This window comes from Ceratotherium simum, chromosome 8, assembly GCF_057802395.1.
Source record: "Ceratotherium simum simum isolate JZ-2026a chromosome 8, ASM5780239v1, whole genome shotgun sequence".
Classification (NCBI taxonomy): domain Eukaryota; kingdom Metazoa; phylum Chordata; class Mammalia; order Perissodactyla; family Rhinocerotidae; genus Ceratotherium; species Ceratotherium simum.
The window spans coordinates 65,189,316-65,206,895 of record NC_141907.1 but is presented as its reverse complement, the minus strand read 5'-3'; the positions used below and the strand labels follow the sequence as shown (position 1 = coordinate 65,206,895).

The following is a 17,580-nucleotide window of genomic DNA, read 5'->3' as shown; positions in this document are numbered from 1 at the left end:
TAGCCCAGGGCCAATCTTCCTCAGCAAAAAGAGGAGGATTGGCATCTGACGTTAGCTCAGGGCTGATCTTCCTCACACACAAAAAAACAAAAACAAAAACGTATCCATGATAGTAGTAATATACCTAAACAGTAATAATAATTCTTTGATGATATTCATTTTCAAAGTTACTATTGTTTTAAACTTTTGAAAATTTAATAATATAATTGAAACATTTGACATTAGATGAAGTGAAGCAGCTATATCTTCAAACAGTTTTTTATTTTCTTAGTATAGAGACTTAGATGTGTACCTTAATTATCAGAAGCCATTGGCACTCGGTCAGTAATTTTCTATCATGATGGTGTGAAAAGTCCAGATACCCCTGTACCAGTAAAGGTCATCTAAATTAGATCTCAGGCTCCATTCCCCTCACAGAAAGAATTAGCCATATTAAATTTCATGAAAGAATATATTGAGTGATGATTCACAGAAAAGGAATCTTGGCTAAAAAGTTGACTTGTTTCTAGGTTAAAGGGTGGGGAAAGAGAGTATGTTAATTTCCCTATCATCTCATCCAAATCAGGCTAACTTTTGTATTGTCCATTGTGAAAAAGTCAATAAGTCATAGCAGGAGGATTTTGCTAGTAAATTCCTACTCTATTTGAGGGGACATAGTGAAAAATGTTTGCATTTTGACATTAGAAGAACCACTTAGTGAAACTTCATGCAAGGTATTTGACAATTTTTGTTCTTGTTATTCACCTGAAAAATGAAGCTAATAATATTTCCATATAAAGATAAAATGAATGAATGTGTGTGAAAGAATTGAGTGAGTTTTTAGGTGCTTGTTATCTAGTGCTGCCTAACAAACGACTCCACAGCCTAGTATCTTCAAACAACAAGTTAGTGTCTTCAAACAACAAGTTAGTGTCTTCACGGTTCCGTGGAGACTGGCTCAGCTAGGAGACTCATTCTGGGGTTCGCTCATGCGATTGCAGTCAGATGGCAGTTGGGTTGGAGTCATCGGAAAGCTCAACAGGCCTTGATGTCCAAGAGAGATTCTTCTCTCATGTGTCTGCCACCTCAGCTGGGATGGCTGACATAGCTGGGGGCTAGCCAGGTGCTTCTCTTTCATCACCCAGCCTTTATATAAGGTTATCCTGGGCTTCCTCACAGCTTGATGGTCTCAGGTAGACTTCTGACATGACAGCAGGCTTCCCCCAGAGTGAGTGTTGCAAGGGTATCAGGGGAAGTGGAAAAGCTTCTTTTGACCTAGCCTCAGAAGTCACATGGCACCACTTCTACCTCATGCTAGTTAGTCAGAAGCTAGTTAAAGGCAAGCCCAGATTCAAAGGGAGGGGCATACATATTGGGAGATAAGGCTCACTGGGGACATGTTTGGTGCTACCACAATATTTTACTCATCTAATTATTATAGATTATAAAATAATCTAATTATTTTTACACATCCTTATTGTCTCCTCCCTATTCCACCAAAGTTTTCACATTTGATTTTTTCTTTGGACAGGTTATTAAGGATCCTCCTCCACCACCACCCCCTGCACCAAAGGAGGTAAATGAGTGCCTTATAAGTGATGTTGGTGTTTTTTTTTCTGTATTTAGATATTATCCCCAAATTTGATCAATTACATTATTGTCAGATACCTGTGATACCTATGTATTGACTTTTGAATTTATGAAAATCAATTATTCTTTGTCACCTTAGGATTTCTTCCATGTGCTAAAGGAATGAGTCCTTCTCACATTGATAAACATACCCTGGCCATCAGAATCAATAGTACATAGAGATTTAATCTACTTTTTATAGCACTATATCAATAGTTCTGATGTCACTTATTTTATTTACAAAAAGTTCAAGATCCAAACTGGCAGTTTAAAGATGTTATTACTTTCTTCAAAATGATTATTACTTTCATATTACTCTGTTAGTCAAAATTGTATCAGCAACATGAATACAGAATGTACGGGTGTTGTACATTTTCAAAGCTTCCTGACTACCTATCTTTTTAGTACAAATTTCGCAGAGTTCAAACTTACACATACATTGATGCTTTAAATGATTATTGAAATGGTGTCCTAATTTTAATGCTTTATCTTTTTAAATATGAAGTGATGAATAGATTTTGAACAAACAAATGATACTCATAGTCAAGGAGCAGCTTTTGGTAACCTAGTGAAATAAGGGCGATTCCTAAAATTGTGGAAGGGAAAGAGTCCTCAAATTCTGTGGAACTCCACTTGAAATTTATGCATGGAAGCATAAATGCACCCACATGCTCTATTATATAATTTTCACTATATTTCTTCCATATCAATGGCATTATTCAGAAAAATGTTTAAATGTGAGCCAGTTCTGACTACACAAGATTTTAAGAATTTAATTAAACCCATTTAAAAAAATTGTATCTACATAGGAGGAAGAAGAACCTCTGCCTACCAAGAAATGGCCAACTGTGGATGCTTCCTATTATGGCGGTCGAGGAGTTGGAGGAATTAAAAGAATGGAGGTTGGTATCTTTAAAAAGAAATAGAAGCTGCTAATCTGGAAAATATATTTCTAGAACAATTAAGCCATGGAAACTCTACTTTTCATAATTCAATATCACAATAATCATCCATTTTTACTTAACACTGGGTCTTCTGTGGATAATTTTTTTTCAATGGAATCATCCTAGCCATTTCAAAACTGTTCAAGAACTGACTTCATTAGACAAAGAATTGCATTGATAAGATGTCTCAGTTCTAAAGGGCAAAAACAAAGTTAGAGTTTTTGTTACTATTTTGGAAAAAATTACCTCAGAGAACATCAACTTTGAAGAAGCCAGCCACTTCAAGTTACAACAATGCTGGTCTTTGAAAAGATCCAGTAGTTATGTACTATTTGAGAGAAAATGTTAAAATATTCAATAGTATGGCTATGACCTTATCACAGATGTAGAGGAAGCACATTTAAGGCTTTTTTTTTTTTACAGCTTTTAGTTACCACTTATGAATGATAATTAATATTAAGTATCATTTATATAATTTATTGAATTTTTTGACTGGCTCAAAATGTGGATTAAATTGAACTTTAACATTATATCTTAAAAATCAAATGAGGTCTTCTTACCACCACAGAAATATTTTTCAAAGTGATGGATTAATTAATAATAAGCAATCATTGCCAGCACGGAGCCCTTAACAACAGTTTAGACAGGCCAGCATCTCACCCCAAGGAGCAATTGGAAGACTTTTCTCATTGATATATTGACTTTATTATTAAACACAGATCCTGGTATTTCCTTCTTATTAGTCATCCTTTAATTTTACTTCTTGATAAGAAGGAGATTTTATGTGTTGTGCAATCATTGTACATCTCCTACTGTCATATCTGCTTTGTCCCATTACTGCCAGCAAAAATCAATAAGCTAATTAACAACCTCACAACTGTTGCAATTTTCTCTTTTTATACATTTCAATAAAATTCAGATTCCCATGGAAATCTTCCTCTGTTCAGAATAAATTTCAGTATTCTTCAAAAGAAGCCCAGGCCTACTTAACATGGTTGTCATTACCAAAGTGGTTATTCAAGTCATCTGATAGTGATTCTCACTTTCTTGACCATATTCGATCTTAAAATAATGCACATTTTCCCTAAGAGTTTGCCACTGTATTGCTGAAATATCCTCTGAGACAGGTACCTCATTGCCAATAAGCCGTGGAAAGTACTAGAAGCTATTAAGTTTATCTGTTGGAGAAGGTACTGCATGCGTGTTTGCATGTGGGTAATAGAGAGTATCAAGCAGTAAAGAGAACATGGCTAGGCTAGCTCTTGTTGCGTGGCACATAAGGAAGGTCTTTTCCTTCCCCTTGCCTTTGTTGTGTCATTCTAGGCTTGGAAGGATGGGGAAAGAGTGGATTAGGTGTTCCAATGTATATAAAAAATATACTTGTAAATAAAATTGTTACATATAGATACTAAATATGATCTCTCACAACTTAGTTTATTTAGCCTTATTCCAAAGTGTGTGTAAAAAGATGTATGCAAGGGGAAAAAAGGTTTGACAGGATTTACCACAACATGTTATTAGTTTTCTCTGGATGGAGTGATTTTCAATTTGTGCTATATATTTCCCTATTTTTCCTAACTTATTTGACAATGAGCATGCACAACTTTATATCCAGAATAATAAATTTAATTCCATTTTAAAATCCATATGTGTAAAATATCACATGATAACAAGATACGGATATATTAGTATATGATATATTAGCATATTTTAAATGAATAAATAATGCTCATGCTGAAAACACTAGGAATTATGCCAGATTTTTGTTAGTTCAATATTCCAGTGTTCCAAATATTGAGATCTCTTTCTAAAGAAAAGAAAAGCATAGGCATGAACTCCTGAACGAGTACTCAGTTAAAAGGAGTATTATTGGTTTATGCTCAAGACAGCCAAGGGCTTGTGCACATTCTTTTTTTTTTTTTTTTTTTTTTTTGGTGAGGAAGATTGGCCCTGAGCTAACATTTGTGCCAATCTTCTTCTATTTTGTATATGGGATGCTGCCACAGTATGGCTTGATGAGCAGTGTGTGGGTCCACACTCAGGATCTGAACCCATGAGCCCCTGGGCCGCCAAAGTGGAGCTTGGAAACTTAGCCACTATGCCACCCAGCCGGTCCCTCGTGCACATTCTTGAGTAACTCACATTTCAAGTTTTGTTACTGACTCTTAATATGTGAAATTATATCACCTGTCCTTTTCAGTTGAAGAAAATTTATGAAAAGGATTCGCCAACTTTTATTACATTGGAATCCATTTTAGCCTTGGATAATTTTAGCTACATTTTATGGAGTATTCGATCAACAAGATGGAAATGGGAAAGAGAATGAGAAAAAAAAGTGAGATAGTAAATGTGGGCATTAAAAGGGGAATTACAATACATAAAAATACACAATAAAAATTGAACTGAGAATTAAGCATCATTAAACTTTCTCAAACATGAACTTTTTTAAACTTAGGGAAAATAGAATACATAATCTTTTTAAAAATCAGGCCTATTCAAACCTAGAAAGTATTTCCCTTTAAAAAAAATACCATAAACTGGAGAAAGTAAAAGGCATTATAGAAATTATGAGCACATCTGAATTACAGAACAAATCTTCATAACTAATGTTATTTTAAGCCAGTATAGGGATTTTACCTGGAAAGTTTTTCTTACTCCTCCTTTAAATTAAATATTTAAACACTATGATAATGGCAATTTACAGAAAGCTGGAACCGAGCTGATGTTAACAACAGCTGTTAGCACAACTGATCCACAATACCTAATGACTTCAAATGTGGGTTTCTGCCAATTCAGCGTGAAACCGTTTTTGTTTCTTTTCTTGATTCTGAAATTGCTCGTTTATGATACAACCTCCTAGTTGTCCAAATATGCTCTGGAAATTATGGAATTTCATTGTTTGTATTGAAAGCCAACTACAGTTGGAAGAATTTAGCTATAAAGCTTGTACTTGTTTTTTTCCATACTAAAAACATCAGATGTGTTAATTCTGCTAAGGTTCCCTTTCCACAACCTATTCTTGTTATTATTTTATCCTTTTTGACTATCTCAATGTGATCAAACTAAAATATTAAAATTTATACATATATATTTAATTGATTTTAAGAGTTTTAGGTAAACTCTATAAAGTATTTCCTAGTTTTAGACTTTGAGACTGAGAATTGTTTGTTGTGTTGTTTGGTGATGGTGATAACGATGATGAAACAGATACCTCGTGAACTAACACTAATGCATTTATTTCCTGAATTTCCTTCAGACTTCAGCCACTACATTTCATAAGCATAGTCCTTTGATGGGTGAGTCCCTAGTAATGCCACATTGGTCAGAACTCAAGTTCAGCTAGCTTGGTGTTCTTTATCTGAGAATGGTGCCCGTGATACTTGGAGGAAGAATAAGATTACCATTACCTCTACCATATCAACTGTGAAGGCTGGGCTAGGGAGCTATCTAAGATGAAATCTATAATTTCTGGATCTAAATTTTGTCTACTTATATTTCAACTCTGAATTGCTTCTCTGAGTTATGACATTCATATGTTTACTTAACTGTGTATCTTGTTTTGTTTTTTGTTTTTTCCCTTAAAATTGAGACTTTACAACTGCAAGGATATGTATCTCGGTTTTAGAGTTTTTTAGTTCAATTTAGCTACATCTAAATATTTTATAAGTTCTAGTTTATCTAGGTGAAGACACTATGATTTGAAAGAGAAGGTCATTTCTTTAGAAAGAAAGCCAACTATCTAGCTCTAAAGGTTTAATGGTGTTTAAAACAATTTTAACAACCTCATAAAGAACATTCTAGTACCACTGATAACACTGAAAGATACAGATACATTTTAATGCCTCAACAGGGTCCACTTGAAATTGAAAGCCTATTCTAAAATTGTAGTTAAAAAAAGGTAAAAACATCAAAGTAAGCCTTATCAAAAAGCTGTGAATAGTTCTTTCTATGAACAGTAATCACCTGTAACCCTACCCACTAACTCAGGTCATTAAAATGCTTTAAAAGATATTTAATCATTCTTCCTTTGTAGAAATCACTTAACTCTGATGAGTCCTGGTGAGCCCTGGCCAGGCTGTCCTGTTTCTTTGCAGACCTTCACTTATCTTTATCTTCTCTGGTAATGTCCTTAGTTCTCAGACTTCTCCACTGTTTCTGGTTAGACACAGCCTTCTTCCAGGGGCCACATCCTGTTCACATGCCCACATGTGAAAAAATCTGGCTCAGATTTAGCCCTGAACTCCTGTTCTTCGAAAAATAAAGAAAATAATCATTTGACCTGTGGTTTTTCAGTGTCCCGAGTTTTCAGAGAAGGGAGTTCCCTAAAATTTGTGGAATTCCCTGGTCACTCTGAATTTTTCTCTTCAAAGCAGTCTTTCGAGAGTTGCCCTCCTCAATGAAAAATTGGTAGGTCAAATGACCATATTCAAATGAGCACAGGAACTAAAGACTGAAAAGCTACTTTACAACGTCAAGCTTTACAAAACTAAAGAAAATCATATATCATTATTTTACTTCCAAAGGCTAAATGTTTAAATCATACTTTTTGCCTTAATCAAACCTGAAGAAAAGTTTGGAAGGAATAATTAATTCCTTATGTAAAATACATTTGTAAAATTCAAACCTATTTGAAACTTATTCCCCAATTTCAGACTGCCTATATTCAAATCCTGCCCTGCTACTTACTAGCTGTGTGGCTTTGGGCATGTCACTTAACCTCTCTGTGTTTAAGTTTCCTCATCTGAAGGGAAAAAATATAGTATCCATCTCATTGCATTTTTGATTGGATTAAGTGCAGATTGGCACATGGTAATCATTCAATAAATGCTAACTATCACTATCATTATCATCTATTTCCTCCAGTACCATCAGTATTTATGGGTATTTGTTTAGCTGGAAGGGGAACATACCTAATTAGAGAACAGACTTACACACTGTCATGCATTTCATATGTGAACCACAAATTAACTCCTTGTTTGAAACAGTGGAGAGATGGTTGCTTCAAATTTAATTGACTCCAGATTTTTACGAAGGGTCTTTTTTGTAGCATCTTAATGTTAAGTAAGGAGCGGTGAGAAACCTATTAAATCTCAGAAGAGGAGGAATTTGGAGTTAGTATACTTACCCACCTTCTTTTTACTCTGAGGTGGTGACCCAAAGGACCGTCGGCTAAATAAGAGCTTGTTCTTCTAGGATACTGCCTGTCTGATAAGAGTAATTCCCCTCTGTCTGAAAGGTTCGTTGGGGTGATAAAGGATCTACTGAGGAAGGCGCAAGGCTAGAGAAAGCCAAAAATGCTGTGGTGACGATTCCTGAAGAAACAGAGGAGCCCGTCAGGCCCAGACCACCTCGAGCCAAACCCATGCACCAGCCTCCCCAGACCAAGTGGTACACACCAATTAAGGTAACTGTCCGAATTTTGTGTAATTTAACTGAAACTTCCTCAAGAAATTGTAAGTCTGGAGAAACAGTAGCCCCCCACTCCCCATTATCTGAAGCAGGACCAAGGAACATCAAATAGCAGACATTCATTTTACATTATAACAACTGAATACTTTCTCAGCAACAAGAACCTCCATTTTTGTTATTTATTAGTTTAATTTATGAAAGAAATGAGAGTAGAGAATAAGGCTTTACCTTTATTCAGCACATAGAGGTTGAGAACATTCCCTGGGAATTTACAAATCCTGTGTCCCTCTAGGGTCGTCTCGATGCGCTTTGGGCTTTGTTGCGGCGGCAGTATGACCGGGTTTCCCTGATGCGACCTCAGGAAGGAGACGAGGTTTGTATGTGGGGATGTGTTGGGAAAGGGCTGACCTGAACTTCTGGGTCCGTATAATGAAGGTACTGAAATAATAATCAAAAAGAATATAAAGCCCTCATTACACTTGAGGAAGTAATTATTATTGTCTCATGCAAATTCCCATTACATAGGATGCTTAATAAATTATTATTGATTGTTAGAATTCATCTTCAAGCCGCAGTTTAACAAAAGTCCCTTTTCAAGTAATACATAAGAATTACAGTCCATTGTACAAACACTTTAAGAAGCACACTCATTGCTTCGGCCTTTGACTTGGACGACCTCGTGTTCTGAGATTTTACCCAGTGGGGAGGACAGACTGGGCATTAGTGGTTGAAGTCTTTCTATAGCATCTACTAGCAGTGTGGCCTGGGGAATATGCCTCAGAGTCTCTGTTTCTTTAGATATAAATATGTATTTCCTAGTTGATTTAATCTAATATCTTGAATATATGAAAGTGTCTTTAAAGTTATAAAGCGTTGTAGAAATCTGTGATGGTGAGAATATATATAGATGTATGTATAAAAACACATACATACACACACACATATATATGTGTATGCATTTTCCCTAAAAAGAAAGACATTTGAGGCTTTTTTGTTTTGCGAAATTTGGCTAGAATTATTGCAGTTTTATAATTTCCTTAATATATTAGCACTATTTCCTATTGTATCAGTGTAAGAAAAATCATTTAAAACCTTTTCATATGTAACAATGGGCAGGTTTGCTTCAGAGACAACACTGTTAGTAATAACAGGATCGTTTCATTGTGTGTCAACATGATCATCATTCTATTTTAACAAGTGCATGAACTTCACTCACTTCAGCTTCAGAGGACTTGAGGTTCATTCATGTCTGATAGGCTACTTTGTTTAAGGATGAAATAATTGATGAGATTAATATTTATTTTATAGGGCCAAGCTAAGTTATATTTAGTGTTATATGATTGTAGCTTGGTGTTTAAAATACAAAAACATCTAAATCTTAAGCTTTTACTTCTATGAGATGGGGTAATTTTGGAAAAATCTGAGTTCAATCATTTAGGAAATCCTATTTGAGAAAATATTCCTGGAATATTCCCAACAGATCATTTACCCTTTGCTAGGACCATAGGTAGAGAGAACCAGGTGGTTTATGAACCAGCCTCTTTCATTACCAGACCATTGCGGTTAATAGAAAGTTTTTATATTTAATGAAATTTGTGCCTCTGTTTAAATTCATGCATGATCTAGAGTTTCACTTCTGGAATAACACGTAGCAACTCTACTTACTCTTCAACATGCTAAACTTGCACTTTACCTGTTTTAAAATTGTTTTCATGCATCGTCTTAGTTTTCTCTCCCCTAGATTAGGCATTAGTTATCTGTTCAATAATTTTCATCTTTTTTAAGTACTGGGTATTGTGCCAGCGCTGAAGATACATTAGCCAGCAAAAACAGACAGTGGTTCCAGCACTTGCCAATACTTTATATATTCTTTTAACTCTCATGATTAAAATTTAGTTTTTAGCCTGTATCATTCCTACCAATTTTGGTTTAATTCAATAATTTTTGGATTATAAATATCACAAGTAATGTATCAGGTAATGCTGGGGGTGGGGTGGGGTACAAACTATAGCCTTTGCCCTTAAGAAACCCAAAATTTGTTTGGGAAACAAGACACATACAAAAATAATACTTATTCTAGAATGTGATCTGGGCCATATTATAGGTATGTATCAAGTACTATTGAGTACATAGAGGAAGAGAGATGAACTCTCCCTGGAGGAATTTGAGGATGCTTCTTCAAAAATATAGGCCTTCTGTCTTTGAAAATGGGTAGGGTTTCATCAGGTGGAGTTCAGTGGAATGAGCATTTCCGTAAATGAAGCATCTGAGCAAAGTCACAGCCAAGAACAGTGATTTGTGGATTACAAAATAGTTTGGAGTTGGGGGTAAAACCAGGTGATAGGCTGGGAATAGAAGAGAAGAAATATTTGAGTTTGGATAAATTGATATATTTTGTTTTTTATATGATGCATTACACTCATTCTTTCATTCATTCAACAAATATTTATCTAATGCCTAACATGTACTGAGGACTTTATTAGATATCAAATAAATTTAATATTCTTCTTAAATTATAGTGCTAGAATATTCTACATGTTGCCCTAGCAGATTAAAGCATTATCTTTTCATGATTAAAGAGTACTGCTTCCATTATTTTGACCAAGATTTTCTTTGTTTTTTAGTAATTTGGTCACGCTTTTGTCTAATATAGTCCTAAAGCCCTTTATTCTAACCCTTGAGGTTAAACTGTTTCAAAATTCATAATTTTTCAGATTTTAGGACTATATAGAGTCCTTATATCATATATTATGTAAAGCAGCATCTCCTGATCACATTATTTGGACGTTCTCCTACAGAAATATTAATTGCTACAAGTGGATAAATATAGACTATAAATGGTCTCAAGTTAGTTCGGGTCAGGTTTTGCTTCCAAGTGACAATGTTTGGCGACAAACTTAGCACAAAACTTTCAGTTTTCAAAGATTTTGTATTTCAAAGGTATAAATAAAACACAGTAGACCTTTATCGTGTGTTAACTAAAACTCCAGTTTTCCACTCTTCACCTGTGTATGCTCTCTATGATTTTTTCATTTATTTGTTTTTATTTAAATGCAGGACTTTAAGCTTAGTAAACATCAATTGTTGGTTCAATTAATTGATTTGTTTTTCCATCAAATATATATTATGATTATATGTGTGCCTGATACAGTCTGACAATCTTTCTTCATAGTAACTTTTTTTTTATTATTATACAGAATTGCATGCGATTTTCATAGTGAGAGTCAGATTGCAAGCATCTCTTAGCATTTGCCTTTCTTTTTTTTTTTGAGGAAGATTGGTCCTGAGCTTACATCCGTTGCAAATCTTCCTCTTTTTCTTTTTTCTCCCCAAAGCCCCAGTACATAGTTGTATATCCTAGTTGTAGGTCCTTCTAGTTCTTCTATGTGGGATGCCACCTCAGTGTGGCTTGATGAGCTGTGAGCACGTCTGTGTCCAGAATCCAAACTGGCGAACCCCAGGCCTCTGAAGTGGAATGCGTGAACTTAACCGCTATGCCACCAGGCCGGCCCCAATAACTATTCTTGATGGCTTTACTGCTTCCAACATTTTGTCAACTGCAAATTTTGGTCACTTATTTCAAACCACTGTTAAAACCTCAATGTGGGACTACTCCATGAGAGCCTTTCCCACAGGTTGACACTCCACAGTTAATTGACATTAATATGGTAAACCTAGGAACCCACCCAATAGTACATACTCAGTTTACCATCTTATTCACAAGGATATTTAATAAATTTTGTTAAATAATTGGCTGAATTTAAGGTATAATGTATTTTTTTATATTTTTAATTAAATTAATTAATTAATTAATTAATTTTTTTAAAAATTTTTTGTTTCTTGCAGTAACATTGGTTTATAACATTGTATAAATTTCAGGTGTACATCATTATACTTCTATTTCTGCATAGATTACATCATGTTCACCACCCATATACTAATTACAACCCATCACCACATACATGTGCTGAATTATCCCTTTCGCTCTCCTCCCTCCCCCCTTCCCCTCTGGTAACCACCAATCCAATTTCTGTCTCTATGTGTTTGTTTGTTGTTGTTGTTATCTACTACTTAATGAGGGAAATCATATGGTATTTGACCTTCTCCCTCTGACTTATTTCACTTTGCATAATACCCTCAATGTCCATCCATGTTGTCACAAATGGCTGGATTTCATCGTTTCTTATGGCTGAGTAGTATTCCATTGTGTATATATACCACATCTTCTTTATCCATTCGTCCCTTGATGGGCACTTAGGTTGCTTCCAAGTCATGGCTATTGTGAATAACGCTGCAATGAACAGAGGGGTGCATGTATCTTTACACATTGGTGTTTTCCAGTTCTTTGGATAAATACCCAGCAGTGGAATAGCTGGATCATATGGTAGTTCTATCCTTAATTTTTTGAGGAATCCCCATACTGTTTTCCATAGTGGCTGCACCAGTTTGCACTCCCACCAGCAGTGTATGAGAGTTCTAAGGTATAATGTATATTTATGTATTCCCGCATCCAACAAACCAATGATGCAAAATTATTTGATCATGGAAATCAGGTAAGCTTAGCACGATTTGCTCTTTTGCTTCTGTTTCTTGCTAGTGATCCTTTATAATATTTATTATTTTTTAGACTGGGGTTTGATGTTAAGTCTGTAGTTATCAGCATATAACTTTTTTCCTTTAGACAACTTGGGAAACCTTTGCCCTCCCCCCTTTTCTATTTCCCATTTCTCCATTTTTCATGTTTCACAAAGATGATTAAGAATATCTGAGTTTCTGTTAACTCTACATCATCAACCTGATCCTTTTCATTTAATAAAATTAATTCCAATATAAACTTCCCATCCCACACACATACTTAACTATAACCTGTATTTTTTCAAAGATTAAATTATAGAATTACACAGCAAGAATCATTCCAATACTTTAGCAGAATCAGTGTTCTATACATTATTAGGACAACTGATGAGTCCCTATGTTTTTTATAGGTTTGCATTATGTTTCAGGAAGTCATCATATTGTTTTGGTTGCATGGTCTTTAGAATGCGTTCCTTCCTTCCTTCCTTCCTTCCTTCCTTCCTTCCTTCCTTCTTCCTTCCATCTTCTTTTTCTCTCTGTTTCTTCTCAACCCTTCTCAACATTTATCTCCACAATGCTTTCACTTTCCGGTTTTCTAATTTCTTATACCAGTTTATGCATTTCTTATATACTATGCTAATTTTCTTCTTGGCTTCTTCTTCTGAATCAAGCCTTTTAATTGCTCTATTCTTATTCTCTTGAGAGAAGTAAATATCGTCGACAAGGCCAACCATGTGACTCTGTGATACTTGTGCCCAAACGTATCTACACCAATCATATGACACTTAATCATAGTAAATATTTGGTGGATGTTATTTAAAAGTCTTTAATAACTGAAATATATCAAATATTATTATCCAAAAAAGTAATATTTAATTATCTGTTTAAATAAAATCATGTGTGCCTCGTGCAGCAGCATAATCTGCACTGACACTCTAACATCCCACAAATTTTATTAAAAAAAAGAACACATAATATTTCTTAAATTCTAGTACTTGTTTGCTTTAGAGTACCTTTGATTTGAGAAACAAAGTAATTTACCTGGTAAGAAAATGAGGACCTAGACGCAGAAAGAGAAGGGATTTAGAGCATGTTTGGCACAGCTGATTCTGATGTATGATATTAAAATAGGATGATTTGCTTTGGTAATGCTTTATCTATGCATGAGAAGACCATGGCTCACCATTACCTTCTACTTATTGTGGCTAGTTAAGCCCTCAAAAATTAAACTGTCTGAACTCTATGGTTTTCACCAGTTTAATTTCTATAGACATGGTTTGTCTCATAGGATTACATGAAGTAGAGGAAATTTTAAATTTAGGAGACTGAGATGCCCAAGTGGCAGTGTTGTCTACTTCTCTGGCTATTCTCTGTGTTGAATTTTCTAGGCAAACCAGGGCATAATCACTGGATGAGAAAATTAGTCTTGGGGTTCTTTTGAAAGCTTTAGATAACCACACTCACCTGTGATCGGGCTCCACCTCATAGGAAGGGTGACAGCCCGTTGTCAGCCTTCTCCCCTGAAACCAACTGATTAAACTCAGTTAAACGTTGAACTTAAATTACCCAGACTACGCATAACAGATTTCACACGTGTGTACTATACATATAGTAGATATTCACTGTCCTTTGAAACTTTGTCACTTTTGTATCACAAATCTATTTTTCTAATTAAATTTTCCCATTAAAAATTAGGAAATTTGTAAATAGTATTGTATCAGTATTGTATTATGTACACTGATTCCTCCTGAAAAGGTTTGTCTCTGCATATCAAATAATTCATTGGAACAAATGTTATTAGTTATTCAAGGCCAATTCTTTTAAAAAGAAACTTTCTTATCAACATATAAATCAGTCAATAAATTTTGCAAATAATTTTGTTATTTTCCTGTGCTTGCAAAGGCTTGTGTGGGCTTACTTTTGATTAGGCGTCTTATGAAGTATTCATATAATGGTATAGGAGGGGTGTGTGTGTCAATATGTCAGTATCAAGCAATTTGTACATTGTAGAATTTAGGAAGGCTTTTGGAAAAATTTTCTAATCATTGGACGTGGATGCAGTTTGTTTTATATTGTCAAGAAACAAATTAGAATACTTTCTCATTTCTGAATTTTGAAGGAAGTAATAGTCATTCCCTTTTTTTTGTTTAAAGAAGGCAGAACAAACTTCATGCTGCCCGAGAGACAACAAAACACAATTGTTTTCAGGTTGTGGCTCATGGTTCCAAAATAACAGAACCTCTGCCTAGTAAACTGTATGTTTTCTACCTTGGAAAACAACTTTGTCATTTATTTATAAATTGTTTACTGCAGGTTCTGCCTCTTGAGAGTTTAGTTTAATAAACAAATCAGTGTACATAGAAGTAAACCCAGAGTCACACGTTTACTCTGCAAGTCCCGTCACGCTGAATTTCAAGCCAAATACTCTCCTTTTATGGCTCAGAGGCCTCACAGGGCTCATTTGCAGAAGAATTCACAGCTGAATTGAAGTCCTTGATCAAGTAATTGAAGTTCAGGCATAAAGTATCAAAGCGGCGCGAGGACTCTCTCGCTCTGCGCCTGGCTCCCGCTCCCTTTCCGCGCCGCCGGCTCCTGCCGGGGTGGCGGGGTGCGCGGGCTGCTCACGGCCCAGGCCCAGGCCCAGGCTTTGATTGTGGCGGCCGCTCCTCCGAGTCATGAATGTTTCAGCGCGCGGCGCCGCGCTTAGGGCGGCGCGTCCAGGTGTAAGCTAGCAGGTTGTCGCCGACATCTGTTTGCAGCGGCGGCAGCGGCCTCCCCAGCGCGCAGCGAGCGGCCGGATTGTCAGCGGAGGTAGTGGAGAGCGGCAGAACCGTTTTGGTCTCACACTCGCTGCCTGGAGGCCTGAAACACCAAAGGTAGGAGTCGGGGTGGACACAGCTGCAATCCCAAACTTGCCTTAGGCACAAATAAAGAGATCTAATGCAGTTTGACTCCGTTGCGGTGGGGAGACAGGACAGAAAGCCACTTCAGAGACAACTTAACGCGGCAACATCTGCCGCCAAGTTTCCAGGGAGTGACGGGGGACAGCAGGTACAGATCGAAGTCTCCACATAAACAGCCTCCATTAAGCCATGGACTCTTTTGAAGGGCCTCCATCAAACATGCTGGAGTTCGCAGCAGGAGTTTGGTTTTCAAAGCAGTGTTTTGTTTTTGCAATAACAAGGTAATTTATAAATGATGCATTACCATGCGTTCTCCTTTTTTATATGAAAAGAGTGAGTTAGAGAAGCAGAAAGGCAGAGAAAGAAGGAAGGGCAGCACTAGTTTTGGAGTTGTTCCACAAACCAGTTAAATCTCCAAGGAGCTTCTTGGCTGTAATCGAGGTTATGTTAACCTTCAGACCGCAAGCCCTCCTTGACCACCAAGCAGAGATAAATTTACATACTGCAATAGAAGAATCCTAGTAATAGTAACACCCGTGAAGTAATACACTATTTGTTTTTAAACTTTTATCGTAGGGCTTCTTATTATATGGAGGTGAAATGGAATTAGATTTTTTTCAGATGAATGTGATTTTTTTAGTAAAACAAAGTTTAGAAAATTGCGTTGACTTTAATTTTCTTCCTATTTATAAAGGCTTCATACCTATAGTTGGATATTAAAAGTAAAATTTAAAGTTAAAGGTAAGAATTACACGTTCCTTTAACATTTTTCTCTTTTGAAGGGCTTTCCTCCTCTACCACCTAGATTCAGCCCGAAAAAAAATTCAAGAACGTGTGTAATTTTCACTAGGAATATTGCAAAAACATGATTGTGCACACACACATATATGACATAATAGAATGCGTTACAATATTAGCCTGACAAGTAAAGCTCCAGGGCATGATAAAATAATAAAGATTCGATGGTAATGTAAACTATTATCATTAATAAAATTTCGGCTCCCTCCCTTGAGGAAGTGTCTGCATGACCCCTGTGAGATACAGGAAGGCATCCTTTTGGAGTGGGAGTAGGGAGGGAGCAATGGCCTGGGGAGAGATGCTAGTGTGTGGTAACGTTTTCATCAGTCAGTGGTAAATAAGCAACATAAGAGAATAGTGAGTTTCCAATTAAGCTAAATTTATTATGTTGAGAGGACTTTTGTTAATTGTGCAGATATAATTTTCATTTTTTTGAAGTGATTGATAGTAGCTGCTTAAAAAAAAAGTCCATTCTGACAGAATTCCATGTCACTCCTCCGATTGTTAAAAAATCTACAGGAAAAAAAAAAAATCTGAGAACATAGGCAGCACAGTTTCCTTTAAATGGCACCAGAGAGGCCTCAGTGGCAAATAATTCAGGCTAGACCGCCAGTTTACATCTCTAGTTCTAGATTGTGCTCCCTCCTCTGCCAGTCCTGCTTCTGAATTCTCATGCTCAAAACAAACTGGCCTCACCCTCTTCAATGGCAGCTTCTTCAATGATTCTAACCCTCCCAAGAATCACTCGGAACTCCATTGCCTACAAATCATCCAGTGCTCAGTGCTGTTAAACCACTTCATCTTCAGACTGAATAAGCATCTTGATAGCAGAGGTTTTGTACCACACTGCCTTTAAGTTCCCCATCACATTTGTAAAATGTAAACCGTTTCTGACCAGATTGAAACTGTCACTTAAGTGATTCAAGATTTCAAATGTTTTTAGTGCTTAGAATTATGCTGCTAATGACTGCATTCTTAAACAATTTTTAGATCCCATATTAATGTTTTGTGTCATATAGCTGGACTTTGTAATAAATTTTAAAGGCTGTAAGAAAACCCTTTATTTTAGGCTAATGGAGTCAGTCCTATTGTACACAAAATGCCCATGGTATCTTCAAACCTTTCCTTTTTTAATGCTTAAATGAAAGAGTAGAGAAAAATATCAAAATGTTTTAAAACTGAAAATTGCTTACCTTTTATTTCTGTAAGATCTGAAATTTTACATGGTCCTTTAGGCCAGTTATGATGTGACATCACTGGGAAAGAGTACCACTAGACTTTCCGACTACCCTTTGTGTTATCACTAGTACCTTTTCTTATTATTATCTCTTGTCTTTATATTT

General features: G+C 36.0%; 1 protein-coding gene across 1 annotated transcript in view; it reads left to right on the top strand.

Annotated features, from left to right (window-relative positions):
* ANTXR2 (ANTXR cell adhesion molecule 2) overlaps positions 1-17,580 on the top strand; it is a 141,299-nt gene that overhangs the window by 77,284 nt on the left and 46,435 nt on the right. Inside the window, exons 13-16 of the mRNA XM_004430873.3 lie at positions 1,511-1,555; positions 2,418-2,510; positions 7,789-7,956; positions 8,254-8,334. Coding sequence (XP_004430930.1) covers positions 1,511-1,555; positions 2,418-2,510; positions 7,789-7,956; positions 8,254-8,334 — 387 coding nt within the window. The remainder of the gene's footprint in view (positions 1-1,510; positions 1,556-2,417; positions 2,511-7,788; positions 7,957-8,253; positions 8,335-17,580) is intronic.